A 21,400-nucleotide genomic window follows, 5' to 3' on the forward strand; every position below is an offset into this window, starting at 1 on the left:
AGACTCTTAGAAAAGAAACTAAAACCCTTGAATATTTTTCAAAAATTATTATGAGTGACTTGCAGAGGTAAACTTAAGATGAAGGACATCATAATGTGCTGTCACACAGTTTTGTCAGAAAAATCATGCTTTCACCCAAAAGAGAAAAATCAACATTTGATCCATTATTTTTGTCTCTTGTGGTCTGTGGCATGAATTTTGCTAACTATAAGAAGATAAATTTATGTTCATAATTTTTAGTTTTGATTTTAGCATTCATTTCTAATCAAATCTATCTTTCACTGTTTACATTGAAACTATTATCTCAGTTTTAAAATTGATTCACTTTGTGGCCTTTTTCTAAGACCAACTTTCCCTTAAAGGACCCCCTATAGATTTAAATATTGAGCAGTTAGGAATAAGAATGTTTTGGGGATGTCCTCCTTAATAAAATATTACCAGAGAAACTTCTCCTTTAGCATTATGAAGGCTGATTATTATTACTTATATAATTAAATCCCTTAATGTTCGGTGATGAGTTAATTTGGCTTATACCAAGTTCTTAAAATAGGCTTTCCAAGTAATTATTTTCATAACAAACATAATTTAAATTAAAATTCTTCTCTTTTTATTTAAAAGTGGATACCAATGCTTCAGAATGGACGATTGAAGACTGGCCAGTTTTGCCTACCGGTCTCACTGGAAAAACCACCACAGGCTTATTCTGTCCTGTCTCCTGAGGTCAGTATTTCCCATGTTATAATTCTCCAGATTGAATGAATTGGGTTTTTCATTATAAAGATGATTTTACCAAACAAAACCTCCCTATTTCTTCTGCCTATAAGTGTGTAGATAATGAAGTAAAAGTTACCCTTCCATGATGATTAAAATTCCTGTGTGTAAAACTTAGAAGCCTTTATTCTGTTTTTTTCCCTAAATATGTATATTCATTTTAAAACCAAAATAATATGTGAAATATAAACTCAAAGAAAAGATCAATTTGGAGAATTTTCATATTTTAACATAAGAAGCTTCTTTGAATAAATGAATATTTCTTTCTTTTAGTAAACTATTAATATTTCACTAAAAGACTGGAGGAAGAAAAACAGATTTAAATTAATTTTTTAGAATATTTTCATAATTGATTATGTAAGTGAAAACAAAGTAGCTATAAACATGCATACAAGAAATATTAGCAGCTTTGATGATTACATGTGTGATTTGAAAGACTTGTAACAAAAACATTGGGAAAATTTCAATCAAGAATCAACAGCTATTGTTCACAAGCCAAAGGACCTCTTGAGAGAACTATTACATGATAATTACCAATGTTGCTTAATGATTTTGACCATAACTGCTTATAAACGTTAATCTGAAATATGTCTTGTGACTATTCTCCTGGTGGCATTTGTTTTTAGAATCAACTACAAAAGTATTCACAAATAAATTCGTATTATTTTTATTTTTAAAAAAAGCAATTCGAGGCTATTGCTCTGACCTCATTTCTCACCTTTCTCTGTTACTCACTTTGCACTAGTCACACAGTACAGAGCCCTTGCTGTTGCTAAAACATGAAGAGTGTATTCTTAGGCCCTTTGTACTTCCCTCTGCTAGCAATGCCACAAGGCCTGCTTCTTTATTTCACTTAGATATACACTCAAATAGCACCTCTCCAGGAAAGTCCTCCGTGATTATTCTATCTTAAGTAGCAGCCTCCACTACTTTATCTCTTTATTTTGCTTTATTTTCCTGATATCATTTATCACTGACATTATATTTAATATTTCTTTGTTAATATTTATTCTCCATAGAGTATAAGCTCCATAAGGGTAGGGGGACTGTCTGTCTTGTTCATTGCTGTAATCTAGAAGTATGTATTATAGAATAGTCCTAGGCACATCATAAGCACTCAATAAGTCTTTATTAAATGAACAAATAAAGACAGTAAGAAAGAAATATGACTCCCTTTCCCCTACATCTTTCATTCAGTTTTCCAGGAACACATCTTTTCAGTGATGGCTTTATGTGGCTTTGTTAAAAAAAGAAAGGCAGGGATGGGGTGGAGGGAGCCTTTAGTCAGACATACATTATATTTCAAAGGAAATGTTTTAAAAGAAAGTATACTTTGTGGAAGTTACAGGATTTGTTTTTACTTAATTGATTTGCAAATGCAAGATAGCTTTCTAGAGGGAAACTGATGGTTTTCTTCTAGCTACAATGCTATATATGCACATATATAAAGAATATGGTGATAATTTGGATTCAACTGTAGCTATATAGCATAGCTGATGGATATGTGAAATAAACCACCTGATTAAGAGCTAAAACTTTTGTATATAGTTGACCCTTGAACAACACAGGGGTTAAAGGCACCAACCCCTGTGCAATTGAAAATGTATAACTTTTGAGTCCTCCAAACTCAGCTGCTAATAGCCTACTGACTAGAAGCCTTACCTATAACATAAATCGTCCATTAACACATATTTTCTATGTTATATGTATTATATACTGTATTCTTACAATAAAGTAAGCTAGAGAAAAGAAAATCATAAGGAAGAGAAAATATATTTACTATTCATTAAGTACAAGTGGATCATCATAAAGGTCTTTTTTTTTTTTATTTCAGCATATTACAGGGGTACAAATGTTTAGGTTACACATATTGTCTTTGCCCTGCCCTAGTCAGAGCTTCAAGTATGTCCATCCCCCAGACAGTACGCTCCACACCCATTAGGTGTGAATATACCCATCCTCTCCGCCCCCCCATCTGCCCAACACCCGATGAATGTTATTACTATATGTGCACTTCAGTGTTGATCAGTTTGATGGTGAGTACATGTGGTGCTTCATCATAAAGGTCTTGATCCTCATTTTCACATTGAGTAGGCTGGGAAGGAGGAGGAAGAGGAGTGGTTGGTCTTGCTGTCTCAGGGGTGGCAGAAGTGGAAGAGGTAGAGGAGGTGGAAGGGGAGGGAGGAAATGCAGGCTCATTCAGTGTAACTTTACAGAAATATGTCATAATTTCTGTCTGACTTTTTTTTGCTTTTTCATTTCTCTAAAAATGTTTCTGTATAGTACCCATCCTTCTTCCACTGTTTGCATCAGTTTCAGTGCCCTTATCATAGAAGGGTCCATGGCTGTAAAAGAAGTCAAAAGCAGTATTGAATAATTGGAGCTCAGATTGTCTACCATCAATCTGGTTTCCTGCACTGCTTCTTCTATGTTTTCCTCATCATCTGGCACTGGTTCAGAAGCACTTACCTCCATTAAGTTGCCTTCTGTTAATTCCTCTGGCGTGGTGTCTGTTAGCTCTTGAATTTCTCCAAGATCTTTATCTTTAAAGTCTTCACACACACACACACACACACACACACACACACACACACACCTTTTTTGCCATGTCTATAATCTCTTTCATGATTTCTTTGATTGGCTGTGTTGTAAATCCTGTGAAGTCTTACACAACTTCTGGACACAGTTTTCTCCAGAACTTTATTGATTTGGGCTTGATGGCTTTCACGACTTCTTCTATAACAACAATGGCATCTTTAGTGGTGTAAATCCTTCCAGACTTTCATGATGTTCTCTCTATCGGAGTTCTCTTCCTTAGTGTTGACAATCCTTTCCATAGCATACCATATATAATGAGCCTTAAAGGTCCTTGTGACCCTGTGATCTAAAGGCTGACTTAGAGATGTTGTGTTTGGGGAAAAGTAGACCACTTCAGTGTGCTGGTGTTGAACTCATGGGGTTCTAGGTGGCCAGGGGCATTGTCCAATATCAAAAGAACTTTAAAAGGCAGTCTCTTACTGGCAAAGTAATTCCTAACTTTAGAGACAAAGCAGAGGTAATTAGGTTTAGACAAGGTCATAAGAGTGGGGTCTTCATAATGGGATTAGTGCCCTTATAAGAAAAGATACTAGAGAGCTTGTGTGAGCACACAGTCTAGCTCACCATCTTGTGCACTTGCATGCTCCAGCCCCCCACCCACCCATCTGAGAAAACAGCAAGGAGGAGGCCATCTACAGCCCAAGGAGACAGCCTTCATCAGAAACTGACCATGCTGGCACCTTGATCTTGGATTTCTAGTCTCCAGGATTGTGAGAAAATACATTTCTGTTGTTTAAGCCACCCAGGCTATGGTGTTTTGTTATGGCAGCCCACACTCTGTGTGCCACAGTTTTGTCTTCTGTAAAATTAGGAGAATAATTAATAACTAAAGTAATGGGTTATATTGATTGAATGATACGATAATATGAAGAGCTTTTAGAATAGTGCTGGCATAAAAAGTGCTATAGAAGCATTTGTTATGCCATTGCTATTGCCACTGCTTATTAGAGTTATTTGTGTTGGTTTGATTTTTTTGCATGACAGGGTCTCACTTTGTCACCTGGGCTAGAGTGCAGTGGCATCATCATAGCTCACTGCAACCTCAAACTCCTGGGCTCAAGCGATCCTCCCGCCTCAGCTTCCTGAGTAGCTGGGACAACAGGCATGTGCCACCACACCTGGCTAATTTTTTCATTTTTTGTAGAGATGGGGGACTCACTCTTGCTCAGGCTTTGTTAGAGTATTTTAAGATAGTAGTTCTTACTTTAACATGCATCAAAATTACCTACAGAGTGTGTTGTAGCACCAGTTCTTGAACCTTATTTCTAGTTTCTGATGCAGTAGGTCTGGGGCTTGAGTATTTCCATTTGTAACAATTCCCAGATGATGTTTATGCTGCTGGTTCTAAGACCAAACTTTGAGAACTGTTGTTTTTAAAGAAGTATGTGTGCATATATTACTTGTATATTTTTCTTTAATCTGAAAATAAATATTTTGGATTGAAAAAGTTAATACTGTTTCTTGCTTTGATGGATTTCAATTTGCTCCACCACCTTTTTCAAAAAATTGTTTCAAAACCTGCATTATTTGCTTCAGTAGAGATACTGAACTTCTTATCTACTTCGTGTTGAAATACGTAACAGGAAACTGACTCTGCTTGGTTTTCTTTCCTACATATGATAAAAAAGATGGGAAAGAAATCCTTCATATTTTCTATTTATTCTTGTTTTGCTGTGTCTTTCTACTTTTTTCATTTGTTTCAAGGATATATGTAATTGTTTGTTGAAGCATTTTTTTATGATGACTGCTTTAATCTCTTTGTCAGATCTGTTTAACATCTGTGTCATCTTAGTATTGGTGCCTGACGATTGTCTTTTCTCATTTAAGTTGAGATTTTCCTGGTCTTGGTATGAGATATGACTTTGAATTATATCCTGGACATCATGGGTATTATGTTGTAAGACTGTAGATCTTATTTAAATATTGTTTTAGCAGTGGGGGAGGGAGGCCCTACCTCCAGGTAGAGATGAAAGTCCACATTACCCACTCTTCCTCCTTTTACTCCCTAGGGTGGGTTGGGTGGGGGTGGTTCAGTCTCCGAATGAGGCCTCTGCTGACACCTCCCTGGTTGTGAGGGGGAGGGGCACCTTGTTACTGCCCCCTGCTTGACCTCCACTGACACTGCAGTTGTTTGAGGGCTTGTTATCACCAGGTGGGGACAGACTCCCAACTCTGTCTTCTCTGACACCACCCCCCAGTGTGTGTTGGGTGGGTTCGAGAGAGGGGTACCTTATTATAGCCAACTGAGGGTAGCAGCCTAGGCTCCCCATTCAGCCTGTAGAGATAGGCATGGGACCAAGATTTATTCTCTTGTGACTGGCTGGAGTGTTATTGGCTGTGGCTGTAGAGAGCAGGCTTTTTTTTGGGCTTTGTTTGTCTTCCTCTTTTGATGTTTCTGGATTGCCAGCCTCATCTAGTCCAGTATATATGAGGCAAAAATAAAACCCAAGAAATAACTGCCTTGTGGTTTCTTGCACCCTAAGATCCAGAGCCCATCTTCATTCTTCTCTCTACCCTTCAGAGTCTTTATGTTCATTTTACATGTCGTGTTTCAGGGTTTTTATCTGTACTTAGCAGGAGGAATAGAGACAATTTATGTACTTGCTTTTAAAAATTATTTTTATGAAATAATTTTAATTGATGTTTCTAGCAATTTATATCAGAAAAAAAGTTTTCTAATCTTTAAAACAACAGGCTTCCTTTGCCTGTGAATATTTTAAAGCCCAATTAAAACATAATAGGAATGTTTAAAGAAAATTGAATATTATAAATCATTAGAATAACACAAATATGAATTTATTGACATTAAAAAAGATTAACATTGTAATATGTGAAAAACAGGTTTCAAAATAATATGTTTGGTGTTAACTATATAAGAATGTATAGGAAAATATGTGTATAGAGAGGAAGATTTGGAATGATATAGCAGGAGAAGATAGAAATTTTGTGTATTATGCCTTTTGCCCCTTGAGCCTTTTAATTCTTTTGTAGAAAATATTTATTGGTTTTTAATAAGAATGAAATGTAAATTTTAACTTATTTACAATGAATAAAAATATATTTTCACAGTATTTTTTCTCATTGAGATATTGTAATTTTTCCTTTTTGGAATTCATAATCTATTTAAGCATGTGTGACCATTATATTTAATGTCTTACAGGTTCCTCTACCTGGCATGAAATGGGTAGATAATCACAAAGGTGTTTTTAATGTTGAAGTTGTTGCTGTTTCATCTATCCATACACAAGTGAGTTTTAATAATTTTTATAATATAATTTCACTTGAATGGATTAAACATATTATCTAATACTTAGTTCTGTTACCTGCTGTCAGATTTATGGGAAATATGTATTAGTTAAAAGCATACAAATCTAGAAGGGTTTTTTTTGGTAAGAAATCAACAAAATGTCATTAAATGTGAACAAAAGCAAACATTGTGCTTTTCCAAATGTCATTAACTTAACTTTGACAATTAAATGACTTGTTTTTTTCTAAGTTTCTAGTACATGGCAGAATAATTAGAGTTGAAAAACCATTATCCATTTCATTTTCTTTGTCATAGACTCAGGTATTTCAAATAGAAACAGTTTTTAGGGATCATTTGCTTCAAATTCTTTACTCTATTTCTAGAAAAGGCCAAATTCTCTTCAAACCTTTTATACTTAAACTCTTTCTTTGGCTGGAATGCGTTACCTCCTGACATTCATTTTGACTTCTCTGCATTAGCATTTCTCCTCACCATAAAGAGGCCATCTTTGTGACTCTTTTAAATTAGCAGCCTTATCACTGCACTTGATACTGCCTCTCTTTTCTCTGTTCCCCTTTCACTGTCTCTCTCACTCTTCCCATTTGTGTGTGTGTGTGTGTATACACATACATACATAGTCACACATTTGTTTATTGTTTCTTTCCCCCATTAGACAGTAAACTCTATGAGGTCAGAAATGCTACCTATCAAGGAAACCACCATTCTTTCAAGGATCTCACAGTGTAATAGGGGAAAATATAAAAATGATTATAATATGATAAAATTAGTACTTTCATATATATTAACTAAATCCTTTCAAGTACAGAGAAGAGTTATCTGTTCTGCTGGGTATTGGGATGTTGCATTGATAAGTAGGCATTTACCATACAGAGACAGGGAGAATGGACAACTCAGATGATCAAATAAGAAAACGATAATAGTCTGTGTTGAAGGATCAGCAAGTAATCTGGTATGAAAGTGATTTTAAGTGCGTAGGAAATCATGGCACATGAAGATAGAGGACCAGGCTGGTAACACGTAATGAAGGTCCTTGAATGCCATAGAGTCCAAGTAGATAATAATTTCTAAGCTAAATAGAGAAGATGAAAGAAGTTAATTTGGGGGTATGCCAAGGGAGAGCAAATATGGTACTATATGAGTTTATTTTTGAACCTGTTGAGTTTGGAGTGCCTATATACTTCAGATGGAGATGTCCTATTGGCAGTTGTATTTAGTCTGGAGTTTGGGGTTGGAGGTAACAGAATAAATGTGATAGCTGAAACTATATTGGCAAATATGATTTTTCTGGGAGAAAATGTAGAGTGAGAAGAGGTAAGTGTTTAAAATGGAATTCAGGGGTTCACCAACCTATAAAGGGAAAGGGTGGTGTGGAGGGCTTCTCAAAGACACTTGAAGTTCAGTGATTTGCTAGCAGGACTTATAGGACTCAGCATATAGTCATACTTACAACTATGATTTATGTTAGTGAAAGGATGGAAAGCAGAATCAGCAAAGGAAAATGGTGCATGGAGTGAAGTCCAGAGGAAACAAGAAACAAGCTTCCAAGAATCCTTTCCCTGTAGAGTCACACGGGGCGAGTTGAAACAATATATGTGAAATGTTGTCTGCCAGGGAAGCTCAGTAGAGACTCAATTCCTAGGGTTTTTACTAGGGCTTGTCACATAAGCACCACTCTGCCTAACAGATACCAAAATTCTAGACTCCCAGAAGAAAAGCAGGTGTTCAGCATAAACCATATTGTTTGTACAAGCTGTTTAGGTACAATGAGCCATCCCTATCAGTGGGAACTGTCCTGAAATCGAAGTTACTAAACATCAGCTGAAAGCCAGCCTTGTAAGCAGGCCTTTCAAAGAATAGTAGTCTTAAGCCTGCTATGTTAATTTTTTTCTGCACAGTGAGGTAGGGGAAAATAAGAAGACACAGCACCTCTATACTATGTTTAGAAAAAATTTTGAAAATTGCTAAATTGTATTCAGCAGTATACAAGTAGACCTCAGTAAAAGAATGACTCCAGTATTATACAATATGACAAAGATGGTAAGTTTGGAACCAAGAGACAATAAATTAATAATGGGCACAGGTAGGTTACTACTATGCCTCACATAATAATTGAGCTCCAAACTAGTAAAGCAAACTCAAACTAAAAAAAGAATCCTTAATTAGTATCAGTAGAGTTTTTGAGTAACTAATAGTATTTCAAGTGGCTGTTTTATAATAATAAATGAAAATAGATGTGTTTAATTGGAAACAGTATTTATAAATACCTATATGTGCTTTTTAATATTATCAATTAATATGAGATATTAGTGGTCCATAGTTCTTCAGAAGTGGAAAATTTATAGTTATACTTGTTTAGTGCTTTTTGTTCGTTATTTGTTTTAGGATCCTTATCTTGATAAGTTTTTTGCTCTGGTCAATGCTCTGGATGAACACATGTTCCCAGTCCGAATTGGAGACATGCGAATCATGGAAAATAACTTAGAAAATGAATTGAAGAGCAGTATTTCAGCATTGAATTCATCTCAGTTGGAACCAGTGGTCAGATTTCTTCATCTTCTGCTTGATAAACTGATACTTTTAGTTGTTAGACCTCCTGTCATTGCTGGCCAAATAGGTAATTTACTTTGGTTTAGGGATGAATCATGAAATTTATACTTGGCATTTCTAACATTTGTAAAAAAAATGAACCATCATTTCCATTTGCTCTCTATAAGAACTATGTTTAAGTTTATGGGGCAGAGGTGGGGGGCTATTATTTACTTGTTTCTAATAGAAAATGATAACATTTTTTGTTTATTTTTATATTAAATATGGAAACAAATAAATTTATTCATTTACCAAATATTTATTAAGTACTTATTATGTACCAGACACTAATAGGTGCTGTCCAGGGCATGGTTTCTGACTGTAAGATCTCATAGACTAGTTAAGCAAACAGGCAAATAAATAAATTATGTTACGTTTTACAGGATTTATAATCTACCTAGTCTACATTTTCATTCATCTGCTATCTTCCATTTAATATACCTCTTTTTTCCTTCATTTGCTCAAAATCATTGTATTCTCTTTTTCTTCTGTGTTGTTCTGGAAGGAGAGGTACTCCTCATTTCTACCCCTTTTTATAACACATTGACTGCCACACTAGAAAAAAAATGTTTTCCTTGGGGCCACGATTTTCGAATAAAAACTTGGAAAACAAAACGATCCTTTCTAAATTAATGAAAAATTTGTTATTTTTTATTGTTTTCTGTGCCTGAGTTATATGCAACTTAAAAAATAGTTCTCATGGCTCCCAAAGTGCAGAGATATGTGAGTAACATATGCTTCATGAGGCCCTGGGCTCAAAACTAGCATGAGTTTAATACAAGTCACATGGCAGTTAATGTGTTAAAGGTTTACTCCTTTACTTTTGCCAACAGCTTTTACCCAAATCCTGAAAAGAAGTTGAGCTTGAAAGAAATTTCAGCTAGCCTGTTAAGAATTTTTGTGTGGAGTGGTGGCACAAAGGACAGAAGTATTCAATTCGTTTAGATTTTTTTTTAGGGGAGACTTAGAGGTAATTCTTGGGTTAAGCATTTAAAGATGAATAGGATTCTGACAGGTAAATATTATTCCAGGGAGATGAAACAGCATGTGCATAGTACATAGACAGATAAATGAACTTAGAAATTTGGAGGAGGAATTATAAGTAATTAGCTATAAATTGGGGGATTGATTAGAGGTGATATAGGGAGTAAAAGAGGAAATGAGGTCTTCCATGAACACCATAAGAAATTGAGACTATTTTTCTGTAGGGAATTAATAGCCTTTGAAGGGTCTCATCTTAATGAGAGAAGTAACATGATCAAGTTTGGCTTTTAAAAGATGGCTTTACAAGATGCTATATGGAGCTAGCATGAAAGTGGGAAAGTCTGGAGGCAGGGAGACAAATTGGGAGTCTTGCAAAAAATGAGGAGGTCCTGATAAAAGACAGGTGGCAGTTGGATGGAGAATAGAGTATGGATTACAAGATTGTAAATGTTGTTAAAATCAACATCAAATAACCATCTTTATACAATTACTATGTATAATCACTGTAGTTAAAGCATGTGGAGATGACATGCTTTTGATTTTTGTGGAAACAGTCTTAAAAAGTTCAAACAAAAGTATTTTCCTTCTTAAAGTTAATCTAGGTCAAGCATCTTTTGAAGCCATGGCATCTATTATAAATCGACTTCACAAAAACTTGGAAGGAAATCATGATCAGCATGGGAGAAACAGCCTTCTTGCATCATATATCTATTATGTTTTTCGCCTACCAAATACTTACCCTAATTCACCATCACCAGGTATTTTATTCTTTTTACTATGAAACTGTCCTTCATTAATTGTATGTTCATGGCACTATTGAGATAATTTTGTATCCATAGTGTGATGCATTCATTCAATAGCAAACATTTACTGAATGCCAGCTAAGTACCATTCACTGTGCTAGATGCTAGAGTTAAAGGGATAAATAAGTTACATATTTAAGGATCTTTATTTATATAGCTTCCTTTTCATTTGAATTAGAGGTCTTGGTTGAATTCATTCTTGGAAATGGAAAATAACTTCTTGTGTCCCTGGAAGCATTTTATCATTCCTTGTTAAGATAAATAGAAACTTATATTTGTCATTCAGAATGCTGCTGGGCATTGAAGAAGAAATGTGGTGGCTCAGTAGTTCCCTGAAAACCCTATGAAATCTACAATCATAAAAAAGAATGTGCTCTGGAACTGTGGTCCCCAACCACCAGGCTGTAGACTGGTACTGATCCATGGCCTGTTAGGCCGTACAGCGGAGGTGAACAGTGGGTGAGCCAGCAAAGCATCATCTGTATTTACAGCATCACTGTGTAAGCTATGCCTCCTGTCAGATCAGCAGCAACATTAGATTCTGATAGGAGCAGGAACCCTATTGTAAACTGCACATGCAAGGGATCTAGGTTACACACTCTTTCTGAGACTCTAATGCCTGCTGATCTGAGGTGGAGCTGTGATGCAAGTGCTGGGAAGCAGCTACAAATACGTATTACCATTAGCACAGAGATTTGACTACAGAATAAATGTAATACCCTTGAATCATCCTGAAATCATCCCCTGCCACCCCCAGTGGAAAAATTGTCTTCCCTGAAACTGGTCCCTGGCGCTAAAAGGGCTGGGGACTGCTGCTCTAGAAAAGTTCTGATCTCTTCATGGTCAATAAAATAATATAGCCTTTTCTGAGTATTAGAACCCCAAGTAGTTATTTATCTTTTGTATGAGATTAGTGGTTCAATCTCCAATATGTGGGGGGAATGTCTTAGTTTGAATAACCCTTGAGTTGTTCAGTTACCTAATGATTGTTTTGTGCATACTTTTCAACCTGCTCAGATATTTGTCTATATTACACTAGTGATAATGGTAAGTGCCCTTTTCCGGCTATTGCAATGTTAACTTTGATAATGGGAACAAATAATTATGATATTCATTATGAAAACTAGGAATAATATTAATCTGACTTTAAGTTTTAGGCCACTTTATTTCTTTACTTAATCGCAAATATTCTGGTTCGTAATTCCTATCTTTATTTTTAATATTATACTACCTGAAGATCTGAGTGTTTGAGTGATTGTGAAATATCTACAGTGCTCCTCCATTTACCCTTTCATTCAGTACACTGTTAGAATTCCACAAATTTTGCAAGACATCTTTTTTACATGCTGTGTAAATTAAGTTAGTTAATTTACACAGCATGTAAGATTATATAAATTAATTAGTTAATGGGTATGTATCATTTGCAAATATGACATTCAGAAAGATTTCTATAAATAAAAAAATGGAGAGAGGTTAGGAATATAATTGCTGAATATTTTTGTGTTCATGGAACATGGTTGAAAGATGATATTATGCTTGGTTTTAGTTAGACAAAGAGGGATTCTTTGCTTTTTTTACATAGCGGTGCTCTTAGAATTATCTTTAGTGTTTTGTATGTATATCATGAAGATGTTGTTTTGTTGTTCACGTTGTCACTGATGAAGATAGAGAAATAAAGGATTGTCTCACTTAAGAAAAGTTAGCAATAAATTGGCTCTTCCTCTGACGACTGTATCGGGGGCAGAGTAGAAGAAGTGGGAAAAAAGGAAGAGACATCGGCTGGAACATTTTGGGTCCTAGATACAACTATATCTAAGTGAAGGTTGTGTGTGTGTGTGTATGTGTGTGTGTGTTTACTCTTAATTTTGTTTTTTATTGTATTTGTAATATGTAATCATAGAAGTATTGAAGAGACAGTGATTTTATTTATAATTCATATGGTTTTATAAACTGCCATAAAATAGAACATCTTTGTGTAGCTATCATTAGTTCTTGAGTGTTTTTCTTTTCTTTTAAATGCATTTTTCATTTAGAAACAAAAGTAATTCATCATCTTTGGGAATTTTGTAAAGTGACAAATTTTTTTCAGGTCCTTGACTGACTTATTTTCTTTGTTTAATTATGTGCTATTTTAAATGCATCTCTAGGTCCTGGGGGTTTGGGAGGATCAGTGCATTATGCCACAATGGCTAGATCTGCTGTGAGACCTGCAAGCCTTAATTTAAGTCGTTCTCGGAGCCTTAGTAATAGTAATCCAGATATATCTGGGACTCCCACGTCACCAGATGATGAAGTTCGGTCAATCATAGGCAATAAGGTAAACTGAAGACATGTGTTTGTAAATTTGGTTTTCATTTTATGAACAAATGAGAAATGTCCAATTGCTTTTACTTATTCTGAATTTTGAGATGTGTGTGAGTTAGGAATAAGAAAGAAATTGTCCATTTCTGTTCTATCAGTAAGCACTGTTTCATGCTTCTATCAAATATGCTTGCTATTGCAAACTGGTTTGTACACTCTGCTAAAAAAAAAAAGCCAAATTCTAAAATTTATATGGGATGACTAATTACATATAACTTACTGTTTTCTGTCTGATACTCCATCATGCGAAAAATGGCTAAATTGACCCCTATAGAATTAAAGGAGACCTATGCAATTGCTGTGTAGAGGAGACATGTCATCATTGATTTAAAGCATGAGCCCTCCTTTCTCCAAAAATAGCAAGAACAGTTATTAACCTTAGTCAATAATAGATCTGTATTTTACATGAAACTCTATGTAAGGTACACCAGGATTAGAAAAGAATGACTTACTTAATGATGGTTAGTGATTATCCCAGACAACAAAGGAGAGACCAGCTAGTATGAGATCTAGTTATATTTTATTCAAAACATCCATCTTTATTACCCCCCAAAAATACTTAAAGCATGAGTAGTTATTACCTTTCTATATGTAAAATACAAAAATAACTCAGAGTTCAAGCAAGCTGGATGAAAGCACAGTAATACTGAGGCTGAGAAATCACTTTATGTTGTATTTTGGCCAAACTATTTCAAACTTATTTTTGCTGTTGGAGAGGAGGGAGATATCATTCTTATAAAACTATAGCCAGCTTTTCTTTGGGATTTTAGTCTATCAATTAGGATATGAGGAAGAATTAATAAACATGTTCTAGGGTCTTTATATAACTCTTAGTCTGAACTATAATAGAACTTTTAAAGATCTGAGTTCGTTAGGTGAAATACTTGAACATTGATCAGAAATGTCAAAACTATTCTTATAGTTCATATAGTTACAGAAATATATATAATTCATAGTTATAGAAATTTTACTTTAAAAAACTTCTAATTAATTAACATTAATGATCATTCATATTAAGCACTCATATTTCTTATATAGTATATTTGGTAGAATATAACCTCAAGATTTAGAACAAAGAGCTCTATATATAAGAATGATTTTTTTGCCTTTTTTCAAGAAGTTCATTATATGGGGCATAATGATTTATATATATATATAAACTAATTTCTGAGAAAATTATCACAAGACGAGAATTTGTCTTATAACAATTCAGCCTTGTCATTATTAACTTTTATTTAAATAGTTTTTGTGTTGTTTTCTTTTTATTGCAAAATTTTGATAACTACTTTCATATTGGATTATCATTTAGTCATAATCTCTAATAATGACATATAATTTTATCTCACATTTGTAAAGAATCTGAAGTTTATTTACAGCTACTCTTCATTTATTCCTATTTTATTGGCTTGGCAATTCAAGAAACTCTCCTCCTTTAGTGATTTTATCTTCCACTGTGCCTCAGCCATGGACATACCTTAGATCTTTTCATTACTGGTAACTTTAACTTTAACCATGCAACTTGTTCTCTATTATCTCCTATTTTTCTCTATAGTACCCCAACTCCAACAATTTTTCTACTCTGCAACTTCTAATCTCTTGATCCTGTGACCTTTTTATTGTGCCTCATCTCCTTAATGCTCTCTCTTCCTCCTTAGCTAGCCTTTGTGATCAGTCATTATAATTATTCCCATCATAATGGTATCTCAGTTCCCCTTATCCTTCCCAAACCTGAAAGCATAGTTAAACCCAATTGACTGCCTATGCCATGTTATCACCTGTGCAGCGGAAGAACATGGCTTGCACAGTACCATGGTGACTGGTCTCATTTGAAATGAACCTCAACAGAGCCTTAATGCTGTCGGGCAATTATACTATATTTCTGTATTCTGTTCACTTTCCTGTTCTCTAAGGAAATGATGTCATGATGTCTTTTGTTACCTCACACCTTCAAACACCTCTCCCTCTGTTCTCCTTTTCCCTTTATCTCCTTTTTCACTGAGAAAACTAAGCCATCAAAAGAAAACTTTCACCATCGTTTCTACCTACCTGCTACCATCTATTCTCTACTATTTAATACTCTGCTGTAGATGAACAATTCATTTTTCTAAATCCATTCATTTTACTGTATACAAACTCCCATCCCCTCTCAACTACTCGAAATCCTCACTCTAGCAGTTCTTTCATACCTCTCTTGTATCATCAGTTTTTCCTTATGTACTGAATTATTCCCATTCACGTACAGGCATGCTATTATTCTCTCATATAAAAAAAGTCCTTTCTAGTATTTCCATTCTCGCTGCTCTCTTCTTTGCTATTTCTTTGCTATCTTTTTACTAGAATTCCTTAAAGTAGTTTTCTATATTTATATACCATTTCTTTTTCTCCCTTTCTCTTTACTTCAATAAAATATTCCTCCTATATTCCACCAAAACTGCCCTTGTTAATATCACCACTGCCCTCCTTTTTGCTAAATCCAGTGGCTATTAATAATTTTCAGAACTCTGCTTACTTATCAGAAGCTTTGGATGCAGTTAGATTCTTTTTTCTTCTTGGTTTATTCTGTTTATTTGGCTTCTAGGGTACTACACTCTGTTGGTTTTCCTCTTTAAAGTTTAGTAGTTATACATTTTCAGTCTTCTTTGTGGATTCTTCCTTTTCTCATCTCTTAATCTGGAAATGGTCCAGTCCTCTGCCCTTATTTACCTCGTCTTCTCTCTATACTCATTGACTTGGTGATCTTATCAAGTCCTATGGCTTTAAGTACCACATAAATGTTATGCTAATGACTCCCAAAGTTACATTTCCAGTACAGATCTCTCTTTAGAATTCTAAACTTAGCTGCTTTTTCTAATTCCTTTTGTTCAGATTTGGATATACGTTAAAGGTAGAGCCAATTCTTTCCACCTCTGTACTACCATCTTGGTCTGAGCTGCCATCACCTCTCCCTAAACTTACAGACTTAAAGATGGTTTCCCTACTTCTGCCCTACACTCTGTTCAGAGCATAGCAACCAGAATGTTGCTTTAAAAATTTAAGAGACACACAAAAAAATTAAGTGAGATTATGTCATATTCCTGAGCAAGATCCTCCTATGACTTAACAACCTCAGCTCCTTTAAGTCTTTACTCACAGGTCCACTTTCCCCATGAGGTCTGCTCTGACCATTTTATTTAAATGTATAACCAGTGGCTCTTTCTCCTCTGCCTTGGCCCTGGGACTTCTAATCCCCTTATTCTATGGGGTTTTTTTTTTGGTTTTTTTGTTTGTTTGTTTGTTTGTTTTTGTTTTGTTTTTTGTCTCATAACATTTACAGCCTTTTAAAGTAGCATGTGAGTGAGTTATTTATTATGTTGATTTTTTAGTGTGTATATCCCTTCACCAGAATATAAGTTTCATGATGGCAGGGATGTTTGTTCCAAAGCACCTATGATGTCCAGCATATTAAAGGTGCTCAACAGATACTTATTCAATGAATGAATGTTAGTATGAGTAACCATAGAAAGAATAAACCACTTTTTTAAAACTTGAATTATGCTTTTGTTCACTCTCTATCAGGATTAATTATATATTTAAAGATCTTCAGAGATTTGACTTTATTAAAGTTTTGGTTATACTTCATTCCCTAATATAAAATACAGAACTCCTAAAATTCAAGAATATTTATGTAATATTCACAGGCTTTTATTACTCTAGAGACTATAAAAACATATTTGTGAGACTTTCTTCATATTTATTTTGCCAGAACTACCTATGCCTTTTTAGTCCTAGGAGTAGTCTTTTAACATTCTATGATATAAATGTATGGTTACATAGGGTTTGAATTTTATTGCTTTTAATCAAATGCTGGTGGAATTTTACACTGATATATTTCTTTCTCATCTATCACCTCCTATGTTTTTCATTTATTTCTCGAACACAGCACTTACTCTGTGCTAGGCACTATGCTGAGGACTTGTAGATATAAAACCAGATCTTTAGGCCGGGCGGGGTGGCTCACGCCTGTAATCCCAGCACTCTGGGAGGCCTAGGTGGGAGGATCGCTTGACGTCAGGAGTTCAAGACCAGCCTGAGCAAGAGCGAGACCCCGTCTCTACTAAAAATAGAAAGAAATTATCTGGACAACTAAAAATATATAGAAAAAATTAGCCGGGCATGGTGACGCATGCCTGTAGTCCCAGCTACTTGGGAGGCTGAGGCAGGAGGATTGCTTAAGCCCAGGAGTTTGAGGTTGCTGTGAGCTAGGCTGATGCCACGTCACTCTAGCCCGGGCAACAGAGCAAGACTCTGTCTCAAAAAAAAAAAAAAAAAAAAAAACCACATCTTCGTATGTAACAATATGAGTGTTGATGTCAAATCAAATACAGTATGGTCCTTGCAAAGCAGCTTATCTGTATCTAAGGGACAAAATTAATAATGTTACTGGGGATTTGGCAAAAAAAACCACACGCACACACATATATACATACACATGTGCCCACATTTGGTTAATCTGTTGTATGTTAGTTGGAGATCAGTAAAAAACATAAAATTATTATGTTAGTAAACATCGGTGATGAATTTGCTTAACTAAGAGCTGTTTGATATATTTTTTAGCTTTATAACACCTGAATTATAGAATTGTAGAAGTTATTTGCTTTACAAAATAATTGGCCACAGGTTTTCTTTAAACAGCTTTGACTGATGTTATTGGAACTGTTCAGAGCATCAGTATTATATATACGAAATGTAATAGTACAATGAGATTGATTTCTTATTCTCACTGATTATGTACCTTTTTTTAAAGGAAATTATTAAACAATGAGTTAAAAAGTGAATTTAAGAGTATAGCAAAGTTATTCTTTTTGTGGAAATTTATGGAAGAGAAGAGCACAGTAATAATTTTGAAAAAATCAAATGCTTATGTTTTGTTATTTTTGTAACATGAATAGTGACTGCAAAAATTGAATATGGCAGAAAGAACTTTACAATTGTGCAGTGGAGACATAATTTTGGAGACTAATGAAAATTTTGTTTTAACTGATCTGAAAAACAAATGCCTGTTGATATGCTTTTGTTTGAAATATTGTAATGGGGTTCTGAGAAGGCAGGTGTTCTATTTTAAGCAAAGCTACTGGCTATATAATTTTAACTAGTATTTGGATATTGTATAATTGCTTTGCTAGAAAGCGTTTTAGGAAAAATATGTATGGAAAGTTTTTATAAAAACTATTTTTGAGGGCCAGGTACAGTGGCTGATGCCTCTAATCCCAGCACTTTGGGAGACCAAGGCAAGAGGATCGCTTGAGGCCAGGAGTTTGTGACTAGCCGTGACTGGCCTGGGTAACATAGTAGGAGGGAGGGAAGGAAAGAAAAAAGGGAGGAAGAGAGGGAACGAAGAAGGAAGAAAGGAAGGAAGGAGGAAAAAGGAAAAAAAATTAGCCAGGTGTGGTAGTGTGCACCTATAGTCCTAGCTACCTGGGAGGCTGAGGTAAGAGGATCACTTGAACCCAGGAAGGAAGGAAGGCAAATTAGCCAGGTGTGGTGGTGTGCACCTATAGTCCTAGCTACCTGGGAGGCTGAGGTAAGAGGATCACTTGAACCCAGGAAGGAAGGAAGCAAGGAAGGCAAATTAGCCAGGTGTAATGGTGTGCATCTATAGTCCTAGCTACCCAGGAGGCTGAGGTAAGAGGATCACTTGAACCCAGGAGTTGAGGGTTGCAGTGAGCTATCATCAGGCCACTGCAGCCTGGGCAACAGAATAAGACCCTGTCTCTAAAAACAAACAAACAAAAAACTATTTTTGAGAGTTTACTATTAATATATTTGAGACATTGCACTTAGTAATTTACTTCCATTATTTAATTTGGTCCTTACAACATGAGGGAGACATTATCATTATTCCTATTTAATAGATAAGAAACTGAAAAAGTCCGAACCATCTGCATATGGTAATCTAATCTTTGACAAAGCTGACAGAAACATACACTGGGGAAAAGAATCTCTTTTCAATAAATGGTGCTGGGAAAACTGGATAGCTACATGCAGAAGAAGACATCGGCCTAGGTAAGGAATTCTTGAAGAAGAACCCCAAAGCAATCGCCACAGCAACAAAAATAAATAAGTGGGATCTAATCAAATTAAAAAGCTTCTGCACTGCCAAGGAAACTATCATTAGAGTGAATAGACAGCCCACAGAATGGGAAAAAATATTTGCTCTCTACACATCTGATAAAGGGCTGATAACCAGAATCTATCTAGAACTCAAAAAAATGAACAAGAAAAAATCAAACAACCCCATCAACAAATGGGCAAGTGAAATGAACAGAAACTTTTCAAAAGAAGACAGAATAATGGCCAGCAAACATATAAAAAAATGCTCAACATCTCTAATCATTAGAGAAATGCAAATCAAAACCACAATGAGGTATCACCTAACCCCAGTGAGATTGGCCTCTATCAAAAAAACACAAAACAACAAATGTTGGCGGGGATGTGGAGAGACAGGAACACTTTTACACTGCTGGTGGGACTGCAAATTAGTGCAACCTCTGTGGAAAAAAATTTGGAGATACCTCAGAGAGCTAAAAATAGAAATACCATTCGATCCAGCAATAGCACTATTAGGCATCTACCCAAAAGAGCACAAAACATTCTACGATAAAGACATCTGCACCCGAATGTTTATGGCAGCACAATTCTCTATTGCAAGAATGTGGAAACAACCCAAGTGCCCGTCAATCCATGAGTGGATTATCAAAAGTTGGTATATGTTTACAATGGAATATTACTCAATCATAAGAAACGACAGTGATCTAGCACCTCTTATACTTTCCTGGATTAAACTTAAGCCCATTATCCAAAGTGGGGCACCACAAGAGCAGAAGAACGGGATCCATTTGTACTCACCATCAAATTGGTATTAACTAATCAACACATAAATGCACATATAAGAATAACATCTATTGGATGTTAGGCAGGGGGGAGTGGGAGGGGGGAGGAGGGAGGAGGGGACGGGTATTTGTATACACAAGGAGTGCAATGCGCACCACCCGAAGGATGGACATATTTGAAACTCGGACTTGGGGGGGGACCAAGGGCAACATACGTAACCTAAACATCTGTACCCCCATAATATGCTGAAATAAAAGAAAAAAAAAAAAAGAAACTGAAAAAGTGACAAAGAAATTTATCTTACATTTTACAATTAGTAAGCAGGAGAGCCTAGATTTAAACTTTAACTACCATTTTACACATTCAGTGTCAAAAATGAGGAGAAATGGGTGATTATTGTACCATAATTTCAACTTCTCTGCATTCGGGGGGGAAAAAATGGGAAAAAACATAGGAATTAGTCTCCCTAAAACCTAAGCCCTTGAGAGTTACAGTTTTTATTTTTCTTCTTTTTCTAAACATTTTAAGTATTTAAAAAATACTGATGTCTAGGCCTTACTCCCAGCAATTCTGATTTAATTGTTTTAAGGTTAGGGCCCTGCACATTTATTGTGTTGCTGTTGTTGTTAAGTTTACCAGGTGGCACTAATGTCCAGACAGAGTTGATTACTGTTGTTACCAAACACTTTTTTTTTTTACCTGTCCTTCCTTTAGCGCTTTCTGGTTTGGGTCCATACTCATGCTCTGATATACTTAGTCAGCTTGTCTTGTGTTTTCTTTGTTATTCTTAACCCAATAATCCTCTAAAAATCTTTTACAACTTGCTCCAATTCTGATTAGCAGATTCCCAGGTTCCCATCCCAGATTGCTGAATCAGGATTTCTGGCAATAGGGCCCAGAGTCTAAATTTTTATAAAGCTTCTCAAGTAATTCTGATGTTCAGTCAGGTTTAGGAAGTAGAAGTAAAGCCTCTGTTCCCTTCACCTAGAACCATAGTAACCCTTTTCAGAGAAGTACAGACATAATTCACTAATATATTCATATATATTAGTAGCATATTAAAGAAACTTTAAACTGATGAAGGTGATGGTGAAGATATAATTCCTATAGACAGCCCCAGCATAATGTTTTTCCTTATAATATTTATATAAAATAGTAG

The 21,400-nt window shown here is 35.4% G+C and overlaps 1 protein-coding gene across 1 annotated transcript in view; it reads left to right on the forward strand.

The window, feature by feature from the left end:
• DOCK7 (dedicator of cytokinesis 7) overlaps positions 1-21,400 on the forward strand; it is a 229,483-nt gene that overhangs the window by 114,212 nt on the left and 93,871 nt on the right. The window contains exons 13-17 of the mRNA XM_012639329.1: positions 619-720; positions 6,530-6,616; positions 9,020-9,251; positions 10,801-10,965; positions 13,158-13,327. Of these exons, the coding sequence (XP_012494783.1) occupies positions 619-720; positions 6,530-6,616; positions 9,020-9,251; positions 10,801-10,965; positions 13,158-13,327 (756 nt within the window). The remainder of the gene's footprint in view (positions 1-618; positions 721-6,529; positions 6,617-9,019; positions 9,252-10,800; positions 10,966-13,157; positions 13,328-21,400) is intronic.

Source organism: Propithecus coquereli, unplaced genomic scaffold (assembly GCF_000956105.1).
Source record: "Propithecus coquereli isolate 6110/MARCELLA unplaced genomic scaffold, Pcoq_1.0 Scaffold14, whole genome shotgun sequence".
Classification (NCBI taxonomy): Eukaryota; Metazoa; Chordata; class Mammalia; order Primates; family Indriidae; genus Propithecus; species Propithecus coquereli.